The sequence below is a fragment of the Megascapheus bottae genome, chromosome 32 (assembly GCF_031878675.1).
Source record: "Megascapheus bottae isolate mThoBot1 chromosome 32, mThoBot2.hap1, whole genome shotgun sequence".
Taxonomy (NCBI): domain Eukaryota; kingdom Metazoa; phylum Chordata; class Mammalia; order Rodentia; family Geomyidae; genus Megascapheus; species Megascapheus bottae.
The window spans coordinates 7717865-7742031 of record NC_143540.1 but is presented as its reverse complement, the minus strand read 5'-3'; the positions used below and the strand labels follow the sequence as shown (position 1 = coordinate 7742031).

Sequence of the window (24167 nt, the reverse complement as noted above, 5' to 3'; positions counted from 1 at the left end):
CTTGTCTCCCAGGTGAACTAGGTCTACAGCTGGGCTGAATCCTTTCATCCTCTTGTCCCCAGCCCCTGGAGAAAAGCAAAACACACACCAGGATACAGGAAGTTTAGAAAACTGCCTTTATTCTATTAGTTGGAAAAAATTAACTGGTACAGAAAAAAAGTTTAGTCAGCTGGAGAGAAGAGAAGCCCCAGTGTCTCATGAGAACTGGTAGCTCCTGTGGGAAGGAACCTGGATACAGTAAGAAAGGAGCACTGTGAATTAGAGCCAAACCCTGCAGTCCAGGTGAAAAAGGCTATGCCAAGTGTCTAATTGCCTCAGGCGTGAAACCAAATTCCTGTATACTTAGCCCAGCTCTGGAACAGCTTACTGGGCTATAAGGGAGGGGCTGTTTTCAGATACAGTCTTATTTTAATAGAGAAATTGACAAAACGGGAATTTTAAAAATGAATTTTTCCATCTGACTTTATTTCCAGATACACTCATTTTTTTTTGTTTTTCTTAAAAAAACCAATACACTTTTTTTTGTGGGAATGACAAGTATCAGTATTAGGAAATCCAATTATACAAAAAATACTACATCTAGTCTGGGGTAGATATATTTATTTTTGGTAACATACATTAAGTGGCACTAATTACACAGTAACTATAAAGTAACTAACATGAAACCACAGAACTGTAACTCTGCCACAGCTGCCATGGACTTTTGCCTTTCTGGCTGAGTACATTTTCAAAAACAAAAAACAAAAAAACTAGATGTCCACCCAGAGCTGGGCCAATGAAATAAATCTATTAAGGAGTAAAGCTCTGAAGTGGTGACTCACCAGAGTTCCTTGCAGCTGAGAGGATGACAGGCAGGACATGTTAGTTATAAAGTAGTTACGACCTAATTCACAAAAGTTACCATTTCTCTTTCTAGAAAGAAGCAAGAAGAAATTCCTTGAATTAGCGCCTGGTGTGTCAGGTGGAGTGCAGAGAGGGCTGTTAGAGCAGTGTCTTAAGGACCCCTGGCAGGTCAGACGGGTTGGACATCATTAATAATCATGGTTGGCTTCTAAATACTGGTAGCAAGATGACTTCTGATTTGTAATCTTAGGTAAATTATAGATAAATGAAAAAGGCCAGTAATCATACACTAAGATTAATAAACAGCACTTCAAAATTAACCGCATGAGGGTTGTGCTTGCAGCAAGGTTTCACAAGACAAGGCACCCAGATTTTTTCTTTCCACGTCTGGCTTGCAGAGCAGCTCTTGTGGCCATTTCAAAAACCTCTCTCACTCCGTCTTTGGTCTTTGCTGAACACTCCATGTACCCAAAAGCGCCAATCCTGTTTGCCATATCTCTGCCTTCTTCAGGTTTTACTGGCTCCTGGTGGAGAGAAGAAAAAAAAAAAAAAAGTACTTTCAGCTAAAAGCCTACCTAGGTGCAATGGTTGAGTTAGCCTCTAGCAATTCTCCTTGATACCTTCAGAAAAGCTTAAAAAATTATTTATTTATTTTTTTGGCTAGTACTAAGGCTTGAATTCATGAGTGTTTTGCTTGGCTTTTCATTCAAGGCTGGTCCTCTACTACTTGCATCACAGCTCTACTTCCTGGCCAATGGTTATTCTAACCAATGTTTAATTGCTTTAAAATCTTATATTTTTCCAACTAGGCTGGCTTTTGAACTGAGATAGATCTCAGTCTCCAGAATAGCTAGGATTACAGGCACAAGCCAAAAAGCACCTGGCTTCATAAGACACTCCAATTAAATACCAAAAAGCCAGCAGTGAAGCTGTGGCTCTAGTGGCACAGCGCCATCCTTTAGGGAAAAAACTAAGGGACAGTACCTAGGACCCAAGTTCTAAATCCTAGTACTCACACCCCAGCAGCAACAAAAAAGCGAGAGGAGACCTTCAAAGCAGCCCTGGAAAATTGTAAGATCATCTAAAGCATGCTCTTAGGTCTTCTAGTATTAAGTTTTACAAAGGACAGACTGCCCATAGATGGAAATATAGTTTGCCCTTAACAAGAGAAAGGCCAGTGGGACTTGAGTTTCTCAGGTTAAAAGTCCTCTGCATTCCCCTGCTGTGGGAAAGCTCTGTCAATGAGGCCACTTGGCTTCTAAAAGAGGCCAAGATTTACCTCCATTGTTATCAAGACATCAGGGCTTTCTATCTGAACTTTCTTCCCTGATCCTTCAGTTGCTTGCTACCTCAGCCTCATATGTACCCAGATAATAACTGGCAGTGGAGAATGTGACAGAAATTCCTGCATGTGGAACATCTGGAGTCACGGGATGCTTCCTCCTGGACTCAACTGAGACAGCCCATTTCACAAGACTAAGGAGGTCTGTCTCAAGGTTCCTCTGTTCAGGTTCCAGTAAACAAGGGCCAGGCAGACAAGAGGATTTCTGGGCCTCTAAAAACAACCTGGTTGTCAGGGGGTTTGCTGGTGCTCAAGTTCAAAAATACTATAGGAAACAGGCCCCCACCCCCACTTCTTCCATCTTTCCCCCAGACCATGCCTGCTTCATCTTAGCCAACTCCCGCCTTGTGTGCTCATCATTCCGAAGATCCTTCTTGTTTCCAACCAGGATAATGGGCACATTGGGACAGAAATGCTTAACTTCTGGAGTCCATTTTTCTGGGATGTTTTCTGAAAGAAATATCAACCGAATTTGGGAATATTAAAATTTCATCTTGAAAGCTTTCCAGAAGCTCTTCATTAAATTGCAAAGACACTTCCTTTGCTGCTTGGACTATTTTATTAGAAACCCACAAGTTTCAAAAACCACAGAAAAAGACTAATTCTACCATTCCATAAGCACTGAAAATTACCAGCTTCTCTCAGTCCAAGAGTATTGCTGAGCTCCTTTAAAAGTGCAACCCAAGGGGCTGGGAGTTTGGCCTAGTGGTAGAGTGCTTGCCTAGCATGCTTGAAGACCCGGGTTCGATTCTGCGGTACCACATACATAGAAAAAAAAAAAAAAGCTGGAAGTGGTACTGAGGCTCAAGTGGTAGAACACTAGCCCTGAGTTCATGGCCCAGGACTGGCCAAAAAAAAAAAAAAAATGTGCAACCCAAGTTAGAGCTCTGGAGGAACAAAGGGTTTAGACACAAGATGGCATCATAATAGAACTGCATGCCCCCCATGGTAGATGATTCAGACCTAAAATTATAGAAAGGTTCTCAATTCTGGTACCATAGCAGGCTTGGCTTCCACATATTTTTCTATCTTGTCCACAAAACCTTGAGCCATGACAAGTAACTCCAGAATGAAGTTGGGTGCTAGTAGCTTCCACTTTTTTTTTTTTTTTTTTTTTTGCAGTCCAGGAGGGCTTGAACTCAGGGCCTGGGAACTGTCCTTGGACACTTTTTGCTCAAGGCTAGCACTCTGCCACTTGAGCCACAGCGCCACTGCCATTTTTTCCCCCTATGTATGTGGAACTGAAGAATCTAATCCAGGGCTTTGTGCATGTTAAGTGAACCCTCTATACTAAGCTTCGCTCCCAGCCCTAGTGGCTTACACTTTTAATCCTAGCTACTCACACTGAAATGAAAGCTCAAGGAAAGTGCCCAGGCCCTGAATTCAAGCCCCAGGACTGGCAAAAAAGAGGGAGGGGGGGAGGGAGGCAAGGAAAGGAAAGAAAAGAGGGAGGTCAGCCCAGGCAGAGAGAGAGAGAAAGAGAAGGAAAGGAAAGAAAAGAGAGAAGTCAGCCCAGGCAGAAAAATTTTTACCACTCATCTCCAAAATATCCAGAAAAAAAGGAAGGCTGGAGACTAGCTCAAGTGGTAGAGCACAAGTAGTGAGTAAAGCTCATGCCCTGAACTGGTACTGGCAGGGGAACAAATAAACAGTGTTTTTTGATCTAAGGCACTACTACTACTACTACCACTACTACCAGTTTTGAGTGGTTAGTTGGGTAAGTCTCAGGGGACTGTTCTGCCTGGGATGGCTCCTTCAGCAGCTAGGATTACAGGGCTGAGCCACTGGTGCCTGGCACCCAAAATTTTCTTAGCTTTTTTATTCAAAGCTAGTACTCAAATACTTAAGCCATAGATCCATTTCCAGCTTGTTGTTAATTGTAGGTTAAGAATCTCATGGTGGCCTGGGAATGTGGCTTAGTGGTAGAGTGCTTGCTTAGTATGCATGAAGCCCTGGGTTTGATTCCTCCATACCACATACACAGAAAAAGCTGGAAGTGGCACTGTGATTCAAGTGATAGAGTGCTAGTCTTGATCAAAAGAAGCCCCGGGTCAGTGCCCAGCTAAGTTCAAGCCCCAGGACTGGCAAAACAAAACAAAACAAAACAACACTTGATCATTAGATCTTAGCTTCCTGAGTAACTAGGACTACAGGTGTGAGCCACCAGTGCCTGGCTTTGTTTTCAATTATTTTTTAAAATTTAAGCTTTCAAAGGTGTAATCAAGTAAGGGTTGACCATGTATTTACCAACTATTCATCTATAAACCAGATTTTAGGTTGTTCTTTAAGAAACAAGCTCTTTGCTTGGTAAAAGGTTATTCCCAAATCAGAAACATTTTCTGTATCTTCTCCCTGTAGTCCTCTACTCAATCTTGGCTGCCACAATCATTCAGACAGAAAGCGCGAGGACACTTTTTCTTGCATCCGTACTGGAAACCTTAGCAGCAGACAGTAACTGCTCTAGGTCTGTCAAATAGATGCATACATTCTAATTTCTGACCCATCTTCTAGTCTGACACCCAGATCCAGAACCATAAAAAACAGGGAAAAACAAACCAAGTCTGACCTTAGTCTATGCCTCCAACCCTAGCATTTTATTTCTTTCTTTTTTTTGGCTGGTCATGGGACTTGAACTCTGGGCCTGGGCGCTGTTCCTGAGCTCTTCAGCTTAACGCTACCACCCTACCCCTTGAGCCACAGCCCCACTTCCATTTTCTAGTAGTTAATTGGAAATAAAAAATCTCATGGACTTTAGTGTCCGGGCTGGCTTTGAACTGTGATCCTCAGATCTCAGCCTCCTGAGTAGCTACGATTACAGGTGTAAGCCACCTCACCCGTTTTTCTTTTTTTGGTAATCAGTGGTATTTGTCCAGGAGACAAATTCTATCTAGTGTTTTTGCCAGTACTAGGGTTTAAATTCAGAACTCTACTTCTGGCTTTTGGGTAGTTAACTGGAGATAAGAGTCTCATATGCTTTCCTCCCTAGACTGGTCTAGAACCATAATCTTCAGGATTCTCAGCCTCCTGAGTAGCTATAATTTCAGGCATGAGCAACTAGCACCTGACAGGAGACAAGTTTTGTTTTTGCCTTTTTTTTTTTTTAAAGACTAAGAATGATGATTTGCTCTGAAAGTATTTTAAGTATTTTGTCCCTATAGGACTCCATCCTGGATGACCAGAGTAAGGTCATAGATGCCTCCCCAGCCCCATAGGGTTTAGATGAAATTCTTTATGCTTGTATCTAAAATGTCCAATAGTTCCATTTTCCCTATGACCTAAAAAACCTCTATAGAGCTGCCCAGTACCCTCAGAGAGAAAGACAGATTAATTAGAAAACTAAAGTCCAACTGCTGAGAATGATACGAATGGCAAACTTGCTCTTATTTGTAGTCCTGCCTGAATCTTAGCCTGATTTCCCAGGCTTCATGATCTTGAGGCAATCAATAAAAAACTGGGCAAAGTAGCACATTCCTGTCAACCCAGTAATGTGGGAAATGTAAATAGGGTCATAGTCCAGGAGGCCCCAGACCATGCATAAATGCAATCTAGTTCCCCCCCCCCAAAAAATCAAAGCAAAAAGGCTAGATGTGTATGTTCAAGTAGTAGAGCATCTGTCTAGCAAGTGCAAGGCACCAAATTCAAATTCTATTATCATTAACTCCCATAATTACTAATCACAGTGCATCTGGGAGATAGGCTGAAAAAGGGGCCCATAGCCCTCATTCCACTATCCCAAGGCTTATGGTTGCTTTTCAACCACTTGATGCCAAGAAATGACTGAGACACTAGATGTGGATTGTATAAAACAGGCGGCAACATAAGTATCAGGTTGCAGGGCCAACTAACTCACCTAAACTATCAGGGCTGTCAATGGAGAAACACATCAGTATAACATCAGTGTCTGGGTAGGAGAGGGGTCTCAGGCGATCATAATCTTCCTGCCCTGCTGTGTCCCACAAAGCCAATTCTACCTGTAATAGGAAAAATAACCATAGAAGAACGAGGTTAATCATTTTTGGCAAACATGACACTGTAAGTACATTCAAATAGCACAGTCCACTGTTCAAAAAGAAATATATTCATTACCTTATTCATGTAACTATAACCCCTCTGGGCATCACCTTTACATTTAAAAAAAAAAAAAAAAGGCTGGGAGTTTGGCCTAGTGGTAGAATGCTTGCACAGCATGCACAGCATGCACAAAGACCTGGATTCGATTCCTCGGTACCAAATACATAGAAAAAGAAAAAGCCAGAAATGGTGCTGTGGCTCAAGTGGTAGAGTTCTAGCCTTGAGAAAGTCCAAGGACAGTGCTCAGGCCTGGAACTGGCAAAAAAAAAAAAGGCGGGGGGAGAAATGGACACAGAAATATGAGAAGGGTGGCCAGGAGTTTGGCCTACTAGTAGAGTGCTTGCCTAGCATGCACGGAGACCGGGTTAATTCCTTGGTACCACATACATAGGAAAAAAAAAGCCTGGAGTGGTGCTAAGGCTCAAGTGGTAGAGCTCTATCTAGCCTTGAGAAAGTCCAAGGACAGGGATCAGGCCCTGAGCTCAAAGCCCAGGACTGGCAAAATAAATGAATGAATGAAGGAGAAGGCGTATCAATGTGTGTGAAGTAATGCACCTACCTGGCGAATATGACTGCAGCCCTTCTATCAATCACAATAAAATAAATAATTTTTTTTAAAGCCACAATACTGGACCCTTATCTTTAAAACCTGTCTGATTGGGGCCAGGAGTTTGGCCTAGTGGTAGAGTGCTTGCCTAGCATGCATGAAGACCAGGGCTCGATTCCTTGGTACCACATACATAGCAAAAAGCCAGAAGTGGTGCTGAGGCTTAAGTGGTAGAGCTCTGGCCTTGAGAAAGTCCAAGGACAGTGCTCAGGCCCTGAGCTCAAGCCCAGGACTGGCAAAAAAAAAAAAAAACAAAAACAAAAACACAAAAAAACAACCAAAAAAAAAAACCCCTGTCTGATCTTACAATAGTGGAGTGCTTTCACTCCTGACCAAATCCCACTGTGCTAACCCTATGTTCAAGAGTAAATACAAGATAGCCAACCCTCTACTCTCTTCAGCAGCACAAATCCAGATGCTTCCAAAGGGCAAAGTCTGTCTCAGGGTAGAAAGGGCCTGTTTTAAGCAGGCCTGCTCCTGGAGCCATGACCACCTGTAATCTTAGATAGCTTCCCAGGCTCTACTAGTTAATATTGTTAAGTGCCCTCTCCCACATTCATAACTCCTGAGATGCTCTGAGGTAGGCGACTCAATCTATGATACCCCTTTTCCAGGTTAAGGGCCTGTATTTTAGGGATCTCTTCCTAAATGAAGGCATCCCTTTATCTGGCTAGTCAACATTCAAACAGGAACAAGGGGGGGAAAACGGCTTAGCTGGGTTTGGTGGTTCCACACCTATAATCCTAGCTACTCAGGAGGCTGAGATCTGTGGATTGCGGTTCAAAGCTAGCCCAGGCACCAAAGTCCGCGAGACTCCTATCTCCAGTTAACCACCAGAAAACTTAAGTGTCACTGTGGCCCAAGTGGTGGGGGGGTAGCCTTGAGCTGAAGAGCTCAGAAACAGTGCCCAGGCTCAATGTTCAATTCCCACAACTGACCCCCTCCCCCCAAAAAAGGCTTAATTCTCTATGTGCTATGACTAGCCTAACATAGAAAATGGTACTAGTTATTAATAATGGAAATTTTACTCACCTGCTTTCCATCCACTTCAATATCTGCCACATAGTTCTCAAACACAGTGGGCACATAAACCTCTGGGAATTGGTCCTTGCTGAAGACTATGAGCAAGCATGTCTTGCCACAAGCTCCATCACCAACAATCACAAGTTTCTTTCGGATGGCGGCCATCTCTTAAACACAGAACAAAGGTGTTATCTAGAATGCATAAGTCACAAACACACGCTTTTGTGAACACAACCCTCTGTTAGCACATCCAACTTCTAGTGTACACTCAAAACCTTGGCACAAAAAGTAATAGATACACACACAAACACCTCCCAACTAATTAAAATTAATTTAATGGTAAAAGACTAGAGTGTGTGTGTGTGTGTGTATGTGTGTGTTGAGACAGCATCTCACTATGTAGCCCAGGCTACGGAGAACTCACTATCCTGACTACGCCTCCTAAAGTGCTGGAATTACAGGTGTGTCCACTATATCTAACTTTAAAAATTCTTATTTATTAAATTTAAACCTTTCAAATACTATTCTACTTCTACTCAAGTCAAAGTAGTTCTATCATGGTATTGAAAAAACACAGAAGGTACCTACTTTTTTTTTTTTTTTTTTTGCCAGTCCTGGGCTTGAGCTCAGGGCCTAAGCACTGTCCTTGGACTTTCTCAAGGCTAGAGCTCTACCACTTGAGCCTCAGCACCACTTCCGGCTTTTTTCTATGTATGTGGTACCGAGGAATCGAACCCGGGTCTTCATGCATGCTAGGCAAGCACTTTAACCACTAGGCCAAACTCCTGGCCATGGTACCTACTTTTTTATTTTATTTTATTTTTTCTTTCTTTCTTTTTTTTTTTGCCAGTACTAGGGCTTGATCTCAGGGGCTGGCCACTATTCTTGGACATGTTTTGCTCAAGGCTAACGCTCTGCCACACTTGAGCCACAATGCCATTTCTGGTGGTACTGAGGAATTGAACCTAGGGCTTCATGCATGCTAGGTAAGCAAGCTACCGCTAGGTCACACTCCCAGCCTGGTACCTACTTTTAGCTGAACAGAGGCTCTAACTCTAGCACTAGACTTAGATGCAAAGCAAGCTGCAGGTTTGGAGTGTAGCTTTCAGGCAGAGAACTTGCTCAGCCTATACTAGACCTTAGGTTCAATTCCAGCACTATCATTCCCCCCCACCCCCAAAAAAAAGTTCCGTCAGGTGCCAGTGGCTCACACTTACAATTTCTCTTTGTTATTCAGGAAGCTGAGATCTGAAGGTCACAGTTCAAAGGTAGCCTTAGTGGACAAACCTATGAGGCTTTCATCTTTAATTACCAAAAAACTGGAAGTAGAACTGTGGCTCAAATGGTAGAGCATCAATCTTGAGCCAAGCAAGAGTACAACACCCTGAGTTCAAGCCCTAGTACCATCACAAAACATAATAAAAAGCCATGGCAATCTGCCATTCCAAAACCTCTATTTTTTTTTTTCTGCTATTACTGGGATTCAACTTAAGATCTCATGCATGCTTAAATCACATACTCTATCATTAAGTAAGAACCTCAGCCACCAAAACCTCCAATTTAGGTATACATCCCCTGACAGTCCAGTAAATTCATCCTAAGCTGCAAATATTATAAACTGAATTGCATTTTATATGCCCAACTTACTAAACCATTGTAGCTTAGCAATACAGTACACGATACGGTATTGATGGTTTACCTCACAATTATATAGCTACAGCTCCCAGTTGCATCTCAAAATTACCATCTTGCATATAGCTTTCAAAAAGATAAAAAATTCCAAATCTCAGGGCTGGGAATGTGGCTTCGTGGTAGAGGGCTAGCTTTGAGCAAAAGAAGCTCAGGGACAGTGCTCAGGCCCTAAGTTCAAGCCCCAGGACTGGCAAAATATAAAAATTCCAAAGCTGATGTACGATTACTACTTTTGCACCTTCATAAAGTCAGGAAATTGAACCGAGATAGCAAGACCATCTGTGTAATAATTCCTACCATCACTGTACTGTGGTTGCCTTTGCAATAGGAAAATACCATCAAATTATAAATTGCTGCTAGAAAACAAGGTAATGACAAAAGAATGTCTTCTCTTACAGCTGACATTTCATTGGGTGCCAGTATACAGCCAGTATTTAGGGACTGGCCCATTGCTTTGATCTCCAAAGTCCAGAACATTAAGACACATGCAAGATGAGACACTGACACAACATCTCCCCGCCAATCACAATGAGAAGCAAGAAAGGTAGAACTGACTTGGAGCCTGCTCTACCTCTAGCATTTCATTTTCAATTTATTTCCTGCCTGCCCAAATCAGGGCTTGAACTCAGGGCCCTTGCTCCTAACAGCTGGTACACTATCACTTAAGCCACACTTCTAGTCAAATTTTGCTTTTTGTTTCTTCTGGTCAACTGGAGCTAGAACCACGAAGACATTCCTTCCTGAACTTCAGTCCTCAGATCTCAGCCTCCTGAGTAGTTAGGATTAGAGGTAAGAGTCATCAGTGTTCAGCTTGAGTTAATTTTTTACATATAAAGTAGGGGTTGAACTTTAAAAAAAAAAAAAAAAGTTGAAATCTAGCCATTCAGCATTTTTTCAAAAGACTATTCTCCACGGACCCTTCTTAATACTCTTGTTGAAAAAGCAATTGACTCTCCATGTGAAGGGATTATTTTGCGATTTTCAATTCTGTTCCATTGGTCTCCTATCAAGTACCACACTGTTTTGATACTGTCACTTTGTAGTGCAAGTTTGAGATCAGAAGGTAAGACTCCTTCAATTTTGTTTTCTCAAGACTGTTTTAGCCTAGTCTGTATCCTCTGGGTTTGTGTTAGTTTTAGGAGCAGTTTGTTAATTTTTCCCAGCTCCCATTCTTTCATTCTTCTTCCCCTCACATCTGTATGTGAAAGGAGTGTGCTGAGGATCAAACTCAAAAGTTTGCTGAGGGCCTTGCACAGGGTGGGCATGCATTCTACCACTGAGTACATCCCCAATACAAGACAGTCTAAATATCAACAAGATAAATACACACACATACACAAACTCAGGGTGAATGATTATCAGTATCTCTCCTGAAGTTCCTGAATTTCAGTTTTTGATATATTTGATAGAATAAAATTAAAAAATGACAAAACATTTGTTTAGAATGTTCTAATCATCTCTTTGTGACAATATGGGTAGGGACTGTTGCTTTTTTTGTGTGGTGTCAAGGATCAAACCCAGGGACTTGCACATACTATGCAAGTTCTCTTGCTAAGCTATACCTATCCCAGAGGATACAGATTTTTAAAAACTACATTACAGGGCCGGGAGTTTGGCCTAGTGGTAGAGTGCTTGCCTAGCATGCACAAAGACCCAGGTTCGATTCCTCAGTACCACATCCATAGAAAAAAGCCAGAAATAGTGCTGAGGCTCAGGTGGTAGAGTCCTAACCTTGAGAAAGTCCAAGGACAGTGCTCAGGCCCTGAGCTCAAGCCCACAACTGGCAAAAGAAAAACCAAAAACCAAAAACCAAAAAACTACATTACAATGAAAACTACCTTAGAAGCTAGGCACCGGTGGCCTGTGATTTTAGCTACTGAGATCTGAGGATCATGGTTAAAAGCCAACCTAGGCAGGAAAATCTATGAGACTCTTTAAATTAACCAGCAAAACAAAACAAAAAAAGTTGAAATAGAGCTGTGGCTCAAGTGGTAGAGTGTTAGCCTTGAACAACAACAAAAAAAAGCTCTTGACAGCACTCTGGCAACCAAGCTCAATTCCCAAGACTTGCACACAATGCGCGCACACACAGTTACAATTGCATCCTACACTTTTATGTCTTTACACATATTTCTTTTAGAAGTTCATTTACATATCACAAAAATGTCTCTTAGTTGCTATGAGGTCATCAGCTTTGCTGTTTTAAGTCTATTTACTTTTGTGGCAAGGGGCTGACAAAGGATGCCAGGCAAGGGCTATAGCTTTCTGAGCTTCATGAGGCTCTGTTGTAAGAAAAACTAGGTGATGACCAACAATTTTATACTTATTTTTGCAAGTCTAATTGATCCCAAAGTGACTGTAGAGCCCATATGTGTTCCTGCTTATCAGGCTGCAGAGCGTGGGAGTGGTCTATCAGATGTTTCTCAGATGTTCAAGTGGCTAAACCACAACCACACATTAATGTGTAGTTTGCTCCACTGCACACAGCAGTCCGTGGTGATTTCCTCATGTGTATGTGACTATGATGTTGACTCACATTTGTCTGAGCAGCTTCCTGAAGGCCTTTAGAGCTACTCACTGAAGCTTCTTGTTTAACCTAGTTTTTTAACAGCCTAGATTAAACTGGCTTGGAATTTAAAGTAACTGCTCACTTGACCAAAAACAGGTATTTTAAGGTACTGATGCTTAAATTAACATGTTCCCCCCCTTTTCTTTGGTGATACTGGGGAGTCTCAATTTAGGACCATATTCTTGCTAGACAGGTGCTCTACCACTCCAGCAATATGCCCTATTTTTAAAATTCCTTACTAACTAGCTTTCAATTCACAAAGTAATCTTGTCTAAATTATATTTTCGAATCAGTTCAGCAATAAAAGGACTCTAAATGAAGACTGACCTATGTACTTATTCCAGCATAGATGAGCCTGGGAACTACTATAGGAATTCAGTCACAAAGGATCACATACCTCGGACTGGAGAAATTATCCATATTAGTAAATCTATAGAAATATAAAGCGGCTTCATGACAGCAGCTTGTGATGCCAATGATCAAAAGTTCAAGTCTAGTTTGGGCTACATGTACATAGCAAGAAGATACTACTATTAAAAATAATAATAAAAAAAATAAAGCCAGGCACTAGTGATCATAACTATAATCCTAGCTACTCAGGAGGGTCATAGTTAAGAATTAAAAGGGTGTTGGGCCAGGAGTTTGGCCTAGTGGTAGAGTGCTTGCCCAGCATGCACGAAGACCAGGGTTCAATTCCTCGGTACCACATACATAGAAAAAAGCCAGAAGTGCTGCTGAGGCTCAAGTGGTAGAGCTCTAGCCTTGAGAAAGTCCAAGGACAGTGCTCAGGCCCTGAGCTCAAGCCCAGGACTGGCAAAAAAAAAAAAAAAAAAAAGAATTAAAAGGTTGTCTAGGCAGACAAACCTCAAGAATCTTCAGTTAGGCAGCGAAAAGTGGAAGGGGAGGTTTGACTCAAGTGGGAGAGTGCCAGGCATGGAAAAAAAACACTGAGAGAAGAAAAAAATCAAGGCCTAACTTCAAGTCCCTGGAAGCTGATTAGAATTGAATATACCTTAGATCCAGCAAGCTCAGTCAGGGATTTCATACACCTTGCTAAAAGGAACATGACTAGTTTTATCTTGCCTTGCTCCTCAGATACCCTCAGACTACCCTGCAAAGATTTGTTCCAGAAAGGACTGTTGAGTGACAGGATCTATTTCCAGCCACATGTCCTTAATAGACTTCGTCTTCTACTGAAAAGGGTCATGGTACTCACTACTGCTTCAAGAGACTTCTGATTTAGAATTCCATGGTTACCACTATAGAATAAATAAGTTATAAAGAAAAGGCAGTATGGCATAAATTACCAGTATTAATTGGTAGGCCCAAGTATGCACATTGATTCAGAAGAGAGAGATAAACTAATTTCACACACAAAGAAAGTGGGCTTCCTCTTCTTTGTAGGTCTCTATCTATAATGTGCACAGACTGAGAGAAAATTCGCCTAACAGTACATGTCAGGATTTAGTGGATAACTTACATGAGATACTAGTCAATATGAACCAGTGAGCATATACAAGAAAGTAGAAATGTAACAAAATTGAGCCAGAAAAAAAAAAATCACATAGCTTAATTTTGGCTCTTGGGATTCCAAGAAAATAGTTATAAACATTAAGAGCTATAGAAACTAAAGAAAGCTCTTTCAGGAACTGAGGTGTAACACAGTGGAAGGCATGTACAATTAAGTCCCTAAGGTTTACTCTGACAAGAATAGACAAGGAAAAAAAAACTAGGAAAAGGTTTTTTAAAAAATCATGCTTATTAATATGAGATTTAATTTTGCCAAAGGTGAAAATGGGAGTCAAAGTGAGAAGCTAATTATTTAATGAAGAACAGTAAAAACGTGAGAAGCTAATTATTTAATGAACAGTAAAAACGCGCCTAACAGTTCAACAAATCAGAGCCAAGCAGAAAGCTGCTTCAAATGGAGGCATTTCAGTAAGTCTTATCAAGCACCCATGATACATTCATATATACCACTTGTAAAGACACAACTGTCTACAAAAGCTGGCTTTACCAAGCAATTAACGTAACAAACGAGACACCAAGTGTTAGACAAAAGATGGCTGAATGGGAAAATCCACTCAAGGATCAATGTTTAGAAATTTAAGGGGCTGGGAGTTTGGCCTCTGGGTAGAGTGCTTGCCTAGCATGCACAAAGACCTGGATTTGATTCCTCAGTACCACATACATAGAAAAAACTGGAAGTGGTGCTGTGGTTCAAGAGGTAGAGATTTAGACTTGAGAAAGCTCAAAGACAGTGATCATGCCCTGAGTTCAAGCCCCAGAATTAGCAAAAAGAAAATAAAGTTAAATAAGTTAACCCAAATCACAAAGACTAAGGTGCCTTCCTCAGGAGTGGCTCATGCCTATAATCCTAGCTACTCAGGAAACTGAGATCTGAGGATTGCAGTTCAAAGCCAGCCAGGCAGGAAAGTCTGAAACTATCTCCAATTTTTCCCCAGAAAACCAGATGTGGAGCTGTGGCTCAAAGTGGTACAGCACTAGCCTTGAGCAAAAGAGTTCAGAGCTAATGCCTAGGCCCTGAGTTCAAGTCCCACCACCTGCCACCCCTCCACACACACACACTGAAAGAAATACTCCATTACCACTTGCACCACAGTGCAGTTTTCTTTTTCTTTTTTCTTCTGCCAGTCCTGGGGCTTGAACTCAGGGCTTAGGCACTGTCCCTGAGCTTCTTTTACTCAAGGTTACCACTCTACCACTTCAGCCACAAGACCACTTATGGCTTTTTCTGTGTATGTGGTACTGAGAATTCGAGTCCAGGGTTTCATGCATGCTAGGTGAGCACTTTACCACTAGGCCATATTCCCAGCCAACACAGTGCAATTGTCTAAGAAAGTGTCAGTATGATCTGCTACCATCTTCCTTCTGCCTGGGAAGCCACCACCACTCATTTTTCCTCCTCTCCTGTGGCAACAGGAACTTAACATAGAATCATCACACTTAAGCTGTGTACCCAGACATGATTTTTTTTTTTTTTTTGCCAGTCCTGGTCTTAAGCTCAGGCCTGAGCACTGTCCTTGGATTTTTCTCAAGGCTAGAGCTCTACCACTTGAGCCTCAGCAACACTTCCGGCTTTTTCTAAGTATGTGGTACCAAGGAGTTGAACCCGGGTCTTCGTGCATGCTAGGCAAGCACTCTACCACTAGGCCAAACTCCTGGCCCTCAGACATGATTTTTATGTTGCTTTTCAGACAGTCAACTTTTTGCCAGGGCTGGCTTCTTCATATAAACCACGAGATTCTATGTCTACACCATACTTGTCACTCCCTTTCTCTCTTTTGCAAATATTTACACCCTTTAAGATGACAGAATACCACTTCTCCATCAAGTATTTTCTAATCTCTACTCCATGTTCTACTTCCTCTTCCCGCAACCTGCTTTGTAAATATCCTCACAAACCTAACACTTTATTATACTTAAAAGGACCCCTTCTAGATTGAAAGGTAATTTAAGGTAGGATTAGTTGTATTCAATTCTTTTCCCTTCTGTAAAATAATGGCTTCACTAAGTTTAACTCATCTTGTAACACACATACTAAGCAAGTAATGTCAGATATTTTGCTTAACGTTTTCTGAATAAGCAAAAGCCATAATTTACCAGTAAAGAAAGTCAAATCCATATTTCAAAGGAAACACATAGGAAAACTCTCCTCAACATCCTTAAGTTAGACTTCTCTCGTATCTGTTTTTCTTTTGGTTGTGGGGCTGAAACTCGGCCTGGGGAATGTCCTTGAGCTTTTCTGCTCAAGGTTAGCACTCTACCACTTTGAGCCGCAGCACCACTTCCAGTTTTCTGGTGGTAAAGTGGAGATAAAACACAAACTTTCCTGCCATGGATGGCTTCAAACTGTGATCCTCAGATCTCAGCCCCCTTAGTAGCTAGATGGGTATGAGTGACCAGTACTCAGCTTTCTATTCTTGAATGGAAAGGAAGCCAAAGACTTTGTTAATAGCTATAAATTAAAATTTAAAAATAGTGGGGCCAGGAGCATGACATAGTGGTAGAGTGCTTGCCTATCATGCATGAAGCCCTTGGTTCTATTCCTCAGTACCACATACACAGAAAAGGCCAGTGAAGCTGTGGCTCAAGTGATAGAGTAGCCTTGAGCAAAAATGCTCAGGGACATAGCCTAGGCCTTGAGTTCAAACCCCAGGACAAGCACACATGTGCATGAACACACTCTCCCCCCACCTCTGGTTTAGGGGCATGGTTCAGTTGAAAAGCATGTCCTTACCATTCAAAACACCCTGGGTTCAATTCCCAACCCTGAAACAGAACTACCAACAAAATGGTCCAATAGGGCCAGGAGTTTGGCCATGATAGAGTACTTGTCTAGCATGCATGAAGCCCTGAGTTTGAGTCCCCAGTACTACACACATAGAAAAAGCTGAAAGTGGTGCTGTGGCTTAAGTGGCAGAGCGTTAGCCTTGAACAAAAGTACTCAAGGACAGTGCCCAGGCCCTGAGTTCAAGCCCCAGGACTGGCAAAACAACAACAAAAAACAAAACAAAAAAAAACTTGTCCAGTAAGAGAAGCACATTAATACTGGTTATGTGCCCACATGTCCCCAGAATTTATATTAATAAATGATCTCTTTCATAAGAGAGGGAAATAGACTGACAACATACCTTATGAATGTGCTGCAAAATGTACGGTTTATGTGATAGAAGTTAAACAAAGTACCTTGAACTTCTCAGGTAAAAGGCTACAAAATAAAAGAAACAAAGAATTACCTATTATTTATTTATACAACCCTTAGTCTCTTCCACTTAACACATGTGTATACAATCAGTGTTATTTTCCAAACTATTGTAAATACTGAATATATGAATTCCACATAATTAAAAATTCCAAATATTGTTCTGGTATACACACCCCCTCTCTCAACTTCTGCTAATGGTATTGAGGTTTGACACAGGAATTTGCTGCTTATTATATAGGTGCTCTAAAGCTTAAGCCATGCCTCTAGCCCTCATTTTAGTTTTTGGGGGTATTTTTTTTGCTGATTTCTTTTCAGATGGGCCCTTACTTCAAGGTCAGGTATGCCTGAGCCACAGTCTGCCTACTTTGGGCTTCTCAGCGTTGATGGAGTTACAGGCAAAAGGAACCAAGCCATACTTCCCTCAGTGGAAAAAGAATATTGCTGACTTTTCTACTGGGGCTAGCCTTGAACTTTGAGCCTTCAGATTTCAACCTCCCAAGTGCCAAGAAGGAACTAAAGGTGTGCAGCTTATTATGTGCCCTTTTCTTTTCCTTTTTTTTTTTGCCAGCCCTGGGGCTTAAACTCAGGGCCTGAGCACTGTCCTTGGCCCTTCTCAAAGCTAGAACTCTACCACTTGAGCCACAGCACCACTTCTGGCTTTTTCTATATATGTGGTACGGTGGAATCAAACCCGGGTCTTCATGCATGCTAGGCAAACACTCTACCACTAGGCCAACCTCTTGGTCCCTCCTTTTTCATTTTTCATCCCAGTATTGAGGCTTGCACTCAAGGCCTTGTGCTCGTGCTTAGCTTTTTTACTTAAGGCCAGGACTTACGAGCCACAGCTCTACTTCTAAGCATCTCCTGGCTAACTGGCAGTAAATAATGTCACAGATTGCCTGAGCTGGCTTCAAACTGCAATCCTAAGATCTCAGTCTCCTAATTGCAGGCATTACAATATTGCTCCTTTTAAAGCAAATAAATTAGTTACATAAACTGCATCAACGTTTTTTATAAAACGCAAAATTGGCACTGGTGGCTAATGCACATAATCCTAACTATTCAGAAGGCTAAGGGCTGGGGGTAAAAGGTCAAAGTGAGCATGGGAAGACAAGACTCACTTAAGAAGCAAAAACCTAGCTGGGTGCAGTGGCTCGCACCTGTAATCCTAGCTACTCAGGAAGCTGAGATCTAAGGATCGCAGTTCAAAGCTAGCCCAGGCACTAAAGTCTGTGAGACTCTTATTTCCAATGGTCACCAGAAAACCAGAAGTGGCACTGTGGCTCAAGGGCTAGGGTGGGAACCTTGAGCTGAAGAGCTCAGGGACAGCAACCAGGCCCAGAGTTCAAGTCCCACAACTGACCAAAAAAAAAGGATAGGCCTTGGGCCAGGTGTATGGCCTAGTGGTAAAGTGTTTACCTAGCAGCATGAAACCTGGGTTCAATTCCTCAGTGCCACATACACAGAAAAAGCAGTAAGTGGCACTGTAGCTCAAGTATTAGCCTTAAGCAAAAAAAAGCTCAAGGGCAGTATGTCTAGGCCCTGAGTTTAAGCCCCAAGACTGGCAAAAACAACCACCACCACAACAACAAAAACCAACTAAATATATTCCCAGCACTTAGAACAAGCACTAAAGCATCAATAAACTGAGACCAACATCTAGAATGAGAAGTTTCAGTGCCTGATTGTCAGTCATATGACTACCATAATTATGAGTACATAAGACCTTTACTTAATACAACAGCACAGATTAAAAATGAGTCACTTAGCTGGGCATCAGTGGTTCCTGCCTGTAATCCTAGCTACTCAGGAGGCTGAAATCTGAAGATCCCAGTTCAAAGCTAGCCCAGGCAGGGAAGTCCTAGAAACTCTTATCTCTAATCACCAGAAAACCAGAAGTGGCACTGTGGCTCAAGTGGTAGAGTGCTAGCCTTGAGCTGAAGAGCTTAGGGATAGGGCCCAGGCTGAGTTCAAGCCCCATGACTGACACCCCCCCCCAAAAAAAAAAGTCACTTGAAGCTGGGTGCTGGTGGCTCACACCTCTCAGGAAGCTGAGATCTGAGGATCTTGGTCTGAAGCCAGCCTGGGTAAGAAAGTCCATGAGATTCTTATCTCTAGTAAATTCAGAAAGCCAGCAGTGGCACTGTGGCTCAAGTGGTATAGTACTGGGCTTGAGCAAAAAGAAACTTTAGGGACAGAGCTCAGGCCCTGAATTCAAGCCGCAGGATCAACAATAACACACACACACACACACACACACACACACACACACACACACACACTCTGCTACTTGAAATAGAAACATTTAAAATAGGAACTTTGTAGCAATTATGAACTTCAAACTGCCTTGAAAATGTAATTTATGAATATAGAAGCTAAAAAGTAATTGCCTAGAATGAGCTGTATCTCCAGTATCACTAAATAAAATAGTTATATTAATGTATAGATTCAGAAAAACTTAGGTTCCATCGGACAGGCTAATAAGATGGTAAAATAAAGGCTGTGAATGTGGCTTAGTAGTAGAATGCATGCTAGCTTGCATGAAACCCTTGGTTTGATTCCTCAGTACCACCTACACAGAAAAAGCTAGTTATGCTGTGACTCAAGTGGTAGAGTGCTAGCCTTGAGCACAAAGAGGTTCAGGACAGCACCCAGGACTGGGGGAAAAAAAAGGTCAAAGTGGAGCTGTGGCTCCAGTGGTAGAGTACCAGCTAAGGTATACAAATGCAGCAGTGGTACCTCACTAGACACTATGTTGAAAATGAAGTATAGAATTTGTACATGGGAACAGGAGAAAAAGCTTGGGGAGAGTGAGTGAATGGGTGTCCAAAAAGAAATGTACTCAGGGTGGGGAGTCTGGAAGTGGTAGAGTGCTTGCCTAGCATGCATGAAGACTCGGGTTCGATTCCTTGGTACCACATACATAGAAAAAAAGCCAGAAGCGGGGCCGGGAGTTTGGCCTAGTGGTTAAAGTGCTTGCCTAGCATGCATGAAGACCCGGGTTCGATTCCTCAGTACCACATACATAGAAAAAAGCCGGAAATGGTGCTGAGGCTCAAGTGGTAGAGCTCTAGCCTTGAGAAAGTCCAAGGACAGTGCTCAAGCCCTGAGCTCAAGCCCAGGACTGGCAAAAAAAAAAAAGAAATGTACTCAGTACCTGGCTTATGTAACTGTAACCCCTCTATATATCATCTGTATCATTTTTTTTTTAAAGAAAGAAAATAGCCAGCCAAAAGAGGTATGGCTCAAGTGGTAGAGTGCTTGCCTGAGAAAGCTCAAGGACAGTGCTCAGCCCTAGGACCAACACATACACAAAAAGAGGGTAAACACTTGGGAATTTTTTTCTTTAAGTGGGGTTTCAATTTGTAGCCAGGCTAACCTTGAACTTGAATCTTTTTTTTCTCTTTTTCTTTTTGCCAATCCTGGGCTTGAGCTCAGAGCCTGAGCACTGCCCTTGGTCTTTCTCAAGGCTAGAGCTCTACCACTTGAGCCTCAGCACCACTTCTGGCTTTTTTTTTCCTTTGTATGCGGTACTGAGGAATCGAACCTGGGCCTTCATGCATGGTAGGCAAGCACTCTACCACTAGGCCAAACTTTTTTTTTTTTTTTTTTTGTAAAACACTCTGGGCTTGGCCACTGTTCAGCTCAAGGTTAGCACTCTACCACTTTGTGACCCAAAGTGCTACTTCCTGTTTTCTGGTGGTTAATTGGAGATAAGGGTCTCAAGATTATTTGTGCCCCAGCTAGCTTTGAACTGCTATCCTCAGATCTCAGCTTCCTGAGTAACTAGGATTACAGGAGTGAGAGACATTAAGGCCTGGCTGAACTTGAATCTTACTGCTTCAGTTTCTCCAGTGTAGGGTTACAGGCTTTTAACATCATGCCAAGCCTCTCCATTTTTTTTTTTTTTTTTTTTTGTCATTGATGGTGGGGCTTGCTTTCCCTGAGCTTTTGTTTTGTTGTCAAGTGTTCTCTACCACTTTGAACCATACCACCACTTCCAATTTTCTGGTGGTTAGTTGGAGATTAAGTCTCAGAATTTTTGTCCAGGCTGGCTTTGAACCATGCCCCTCAGATCTTGGCCTCCTCCTAAGATTACAGGCATGAATTATAAGTGCTCAATTGCCTCTCTAATTTTTTTAAATCCAGTGATTAGTTATCATACATTATTATTACTAAAAACCATAATACAATTAAATCAAATGTACAGTCTACAGAGTCTACCAAACCAAATCACCTCTTACAAATTGAAATATCAGTGTATTGTCTCACAGACAGACTGGCTCTTCTTGAAGACAACTGAGAGCCAAATTAACATTCAACCTCTTGGACTCTGGTCACCACCTAGACTCCACCCATGGGCAACACCTACCTGTTTTCATTCTCATAATTTACACCCAAAAATGACCAGGTAAAACTTTTAAAAAAAATTAATGACAGGAAAGGGATTCAAGACTTCAAAAATACTCCAACAAAATCATATCTGTGGCAGACAAACTGTTTACTTGCTCTATGCAGTTTACCAATTCCACTGAAAATCAAGCCAAAATGCCTCACAGTTGCCTGCAAATAGTCTAGCCAGACCTAGTTACACTGGTCTGGGATTAAGGAATTCTGTACTTTCTTCTGGAAGTTGGGCCCTCAAGAAGATCTAAATATCTAAAGAATTAGGCTAGCAACAGATTCTGTGCATCCATCTACCTCACATCAAGAACATCCAGTTACACAGTGAAGTATATTGTGAAAGCTAAAGAAGCCAATGTTTTGGAAGTGAAGTTTTCAGACTCTCCAAACTACGCTTCAATAAAATGAGAAAACACTGAAGTAATATAGAATCCTTGTATTTTAACTGACTCTAGAATACATTAAAGCTATCTTATAGAAAAAGTTATTCTAAACCCCTCCTATTAGTCTCCTGATAGTAGCTTTCACACCTACAAAATGGATTGGCCTACAAGTCCTGAAAGTTCCTTGAGTCTAAAATTCTAGGTCTATGAAGAAATTGGTTGAAAAAATATATTACTATTCTCTTAGGTGAATAGAGGCTGTAACTCTAGCACTAGAGTTGTACTCAAAACAAGCTGCAGATCTGGAGTGTAGCTCACTGATAGATGCTCTATGTTCAATCCAAGCACTGCCATTTAAAATAAAATAAAAACTGTCCTAAACTGGGTGCCAGTGGCTCATGCCTGTAACCCTAACAACTCAAAAGGCTGAGATCTGATCAAAGACAGCAAAGGGAGGAAAGTCTGTGAGATTCTTACCTTCAATTAACTACCAAAAGGAGCCCCAAGAGCTGTGGTTCAAGGGATAGAGTGCCAGCCTTGAGCTTAGGTCCAGGACAATATTCAGGCCTTGAGTTCAAGTACTGATACAAAAACAGTCCTGCTAGATGCCAGTGACTCACACCTGTAATCCAAACTACTTAGAAAGCTCAGATCTGAGGATCATGTTCAAAGGTCAGGTGGACAAATCTGAAATTCTTATTTCCAGCTAACCACCAAAAAGCCCAATGTGGAAGTCTGACTCAAATGGCGCCAGCTGGACAAAGCATGGGCACAGCACTGGGTTCAAGCCCCAGTGCTGGCACACAAGCATGCACGTATATGCATGCATACACACACACACAAATCCAATGTATTTTGTCCTCAAAAGCCAGCATTGCTCTATATTTGTAGGCAAAAACCTCAAAATACATTTATCAAGAACTCCTTCAACATATTTTTAAGCCCTAGTCTTGTATTTTTAATCCATTTAATCCAAAGAATGTAACTTGTGTGAAATACTCAAAATAGTATGTCCACAAATCTATGTCAAAAGTGACAAGATACATGATTGAAAAAAATCTCACTACATACACTTTAAGGTATAGAGGGTCTTTCCTCCCTCATTTAGATTTGACACAGAAATATGATTACATACCTGAGAGAACGGCTTATTTCAAAAGACAAAATGAAAAGATTTAAAAGCACCCGACCATAAAAGATAAAAACCCTAAGTAGAATCAACTCTGAAGCAAAAAAGGATACTGAACCGGTTTTTGGTGGTTTTTGTCTTCCCCACAAAATCTATTTGATGCAAATACTACCATCTAATGAAAATGACCTGAACACTGGATCCGATGAGCAACTAAGGGGACAAGTGATTAAGTGATTCCGAATTAAGGTAATAACTCTTAAATAGAAGTGCACTGATTTTGATGCAACATCTCTCAAGTTACCCCCCCCCCCAAAAAAAGTGTGTGTGTGTGTTTTTTTTTCCAGGCTGGAAAATCCCTTCGCCGGACCCCCCGCCATAAGATCCTCCTAACCCGTACATGTTCAACATAATCTTTGAACTCCAAGAACATTGTACTTAAAAAAGAAAACCGAACCCGAAGCGCAGCAGGATAAAAACAGCGACTCGTGCGCTCCACGCGAAGTGGAAAAGAGGCAAAAATGGAGTTGTTTTAAAAAAGAGTTTCTTTTCCCATTTCAACTCCCCCGACAGCCTCGCGCCGCTTCCACAGCGGCGGCGGACTCTTCCCAGCGCGGCCACGGGCCGGGCCTGGGCCCGGAGCCCCCGCCCAGCCCGAGCGCGGCCGGGAGAGAGGAAGCGTCGGGGGTGGGAGGGCGGCTGGGGCTCCACCAGGCCGGGCTGGGCGGGGGAAGGGGCATCGGAGGCGGCCGGGCGCGCTTCCGGGGACTGCGCGGGCGGGGCCGCGGCCTCGGGGTGCCAGGGGGGTCACCCCCCCCCGGCCGGGAGTCAGGGTCAGGGTCCAGGATCGGGGTGAAGATGGAGGGGGGGAGGGAGGACCCGGCCGGGGAGCAGCAGGTGGGGCGCGGCCGCTGCAGGGCGGCGGGCGGGGTGGCCGGAAAAGTGCCGGCCGGGCGGGCCCGGGGGCGCCGCGGCGGCTCCAGGAAATCTTCCCGCTCACCTCAGGCGATGACTCCCGAGTCCAGCCTCTTCACACCGACGACGCCGGTCCGCGAGGGGCAAAGCTCGGCGACGGAGGCGAGCAGCTTGAAGAGGCGACGGGCGGACTAACCGAGAGAACCGACGGAGGGCGGCGGGCGGGGAGCGCGAGCGAGCGAGCGAGGGCGGGCGGGCGGGCGCGGCGGCGGGAGGGCGGGGAACGACGTGCGCGCCCCCGTGCGGCCCAGTCGCGGTCCCGCGCACGCGCGTACACTCACCGCTCAGCCACGATTGCTCCGGAGCGCGTCCACGCCCTACAAGCTCGCAGCTTGACCAATGAACGCAGCCGCGCGGGGCATCACGGGAACGCTGGGGCTATAAAAGACCCAGTTGCTAT

At 42.9% G+C, this 24167-nt stretch overlaps 1 protein-coding gene and 1 non-coding gene across 4 annotated transcripts; both read right to left on the bottom strand.

The window, feature by feature from the left end:
- Positions 1–102: 102 nt before the first annotated feature.
- Rhoa (ras homolog family member A) lies at positions 103–23946 on the bottom strand. 3 transcript variants are annotated; one of them, XM_090323695.1, is made up of 6 exons: positions 23793–23946; positions 16803–16879; positions 7896–8053; positions 6036–6156; positions 2505–2635; positions 103–1367 (listed from the first exon to the last, which is right to left on the bottom strand). In XM_090323695.1, exons 3-6 carry the CDS (start codon positions 8049–8051, stop codon positions 1194–1196), a joined length of 582 nt encoding a protein of 193 aa, XP_090179821.1. In that variant the 5' UTR covers positions 8052–8053; positions 16803–16879; positions 23793–23946; the 3' UTR covers positions 103–1193. The 3 variants fall into 3 exon arrangements, with proteins under 3 accessions (XP_090179821.1, XP_090179822.1, XP_090179823.1); XM_090323696.1 differs by having other exon boundaries at positions 16858–16879; XM_090323697.1 differs by lacking the exon at positions 16803–16879.
- LOC150043181 (small nucleolar RNA SNORA31) lies at positions 4536–4668 on the bottom strand. The gene has a single exon (XR_016533513.1). It is a non-coding gene; the product is annotated as a small nucleolar RNA SNORA31 (small nucleolar RNA).
- Positions 23947–24167: the final 221 nt, after the last annotated feature.

Excerpts from the sequence above, each read along its gene's own strand:
- Rhoa (XM_090323695.1), bottom strand. The coding sequence starts at position 8,051 with ATGGCCGCCATCCGAAAGAAACTTGTGATTGTTGGTGATGGAGCTTGT. Across the intron at positions 2,636-6,035 it reads TGACAGCCCTGATAGTTTAG|AAAACATCCCAGAAAAATGG; the intron begins GTGAGTTAGTTG and ends TATTTCTTTCAG. Across the intron at positions 1,368-2,504 it reads AGTTGGCTAAGATGAAGCAG|GAGCCAGTAAAACCTGAAGA; the intron begins GCATGGTCTGGG and ends TCTCTCCACCAG.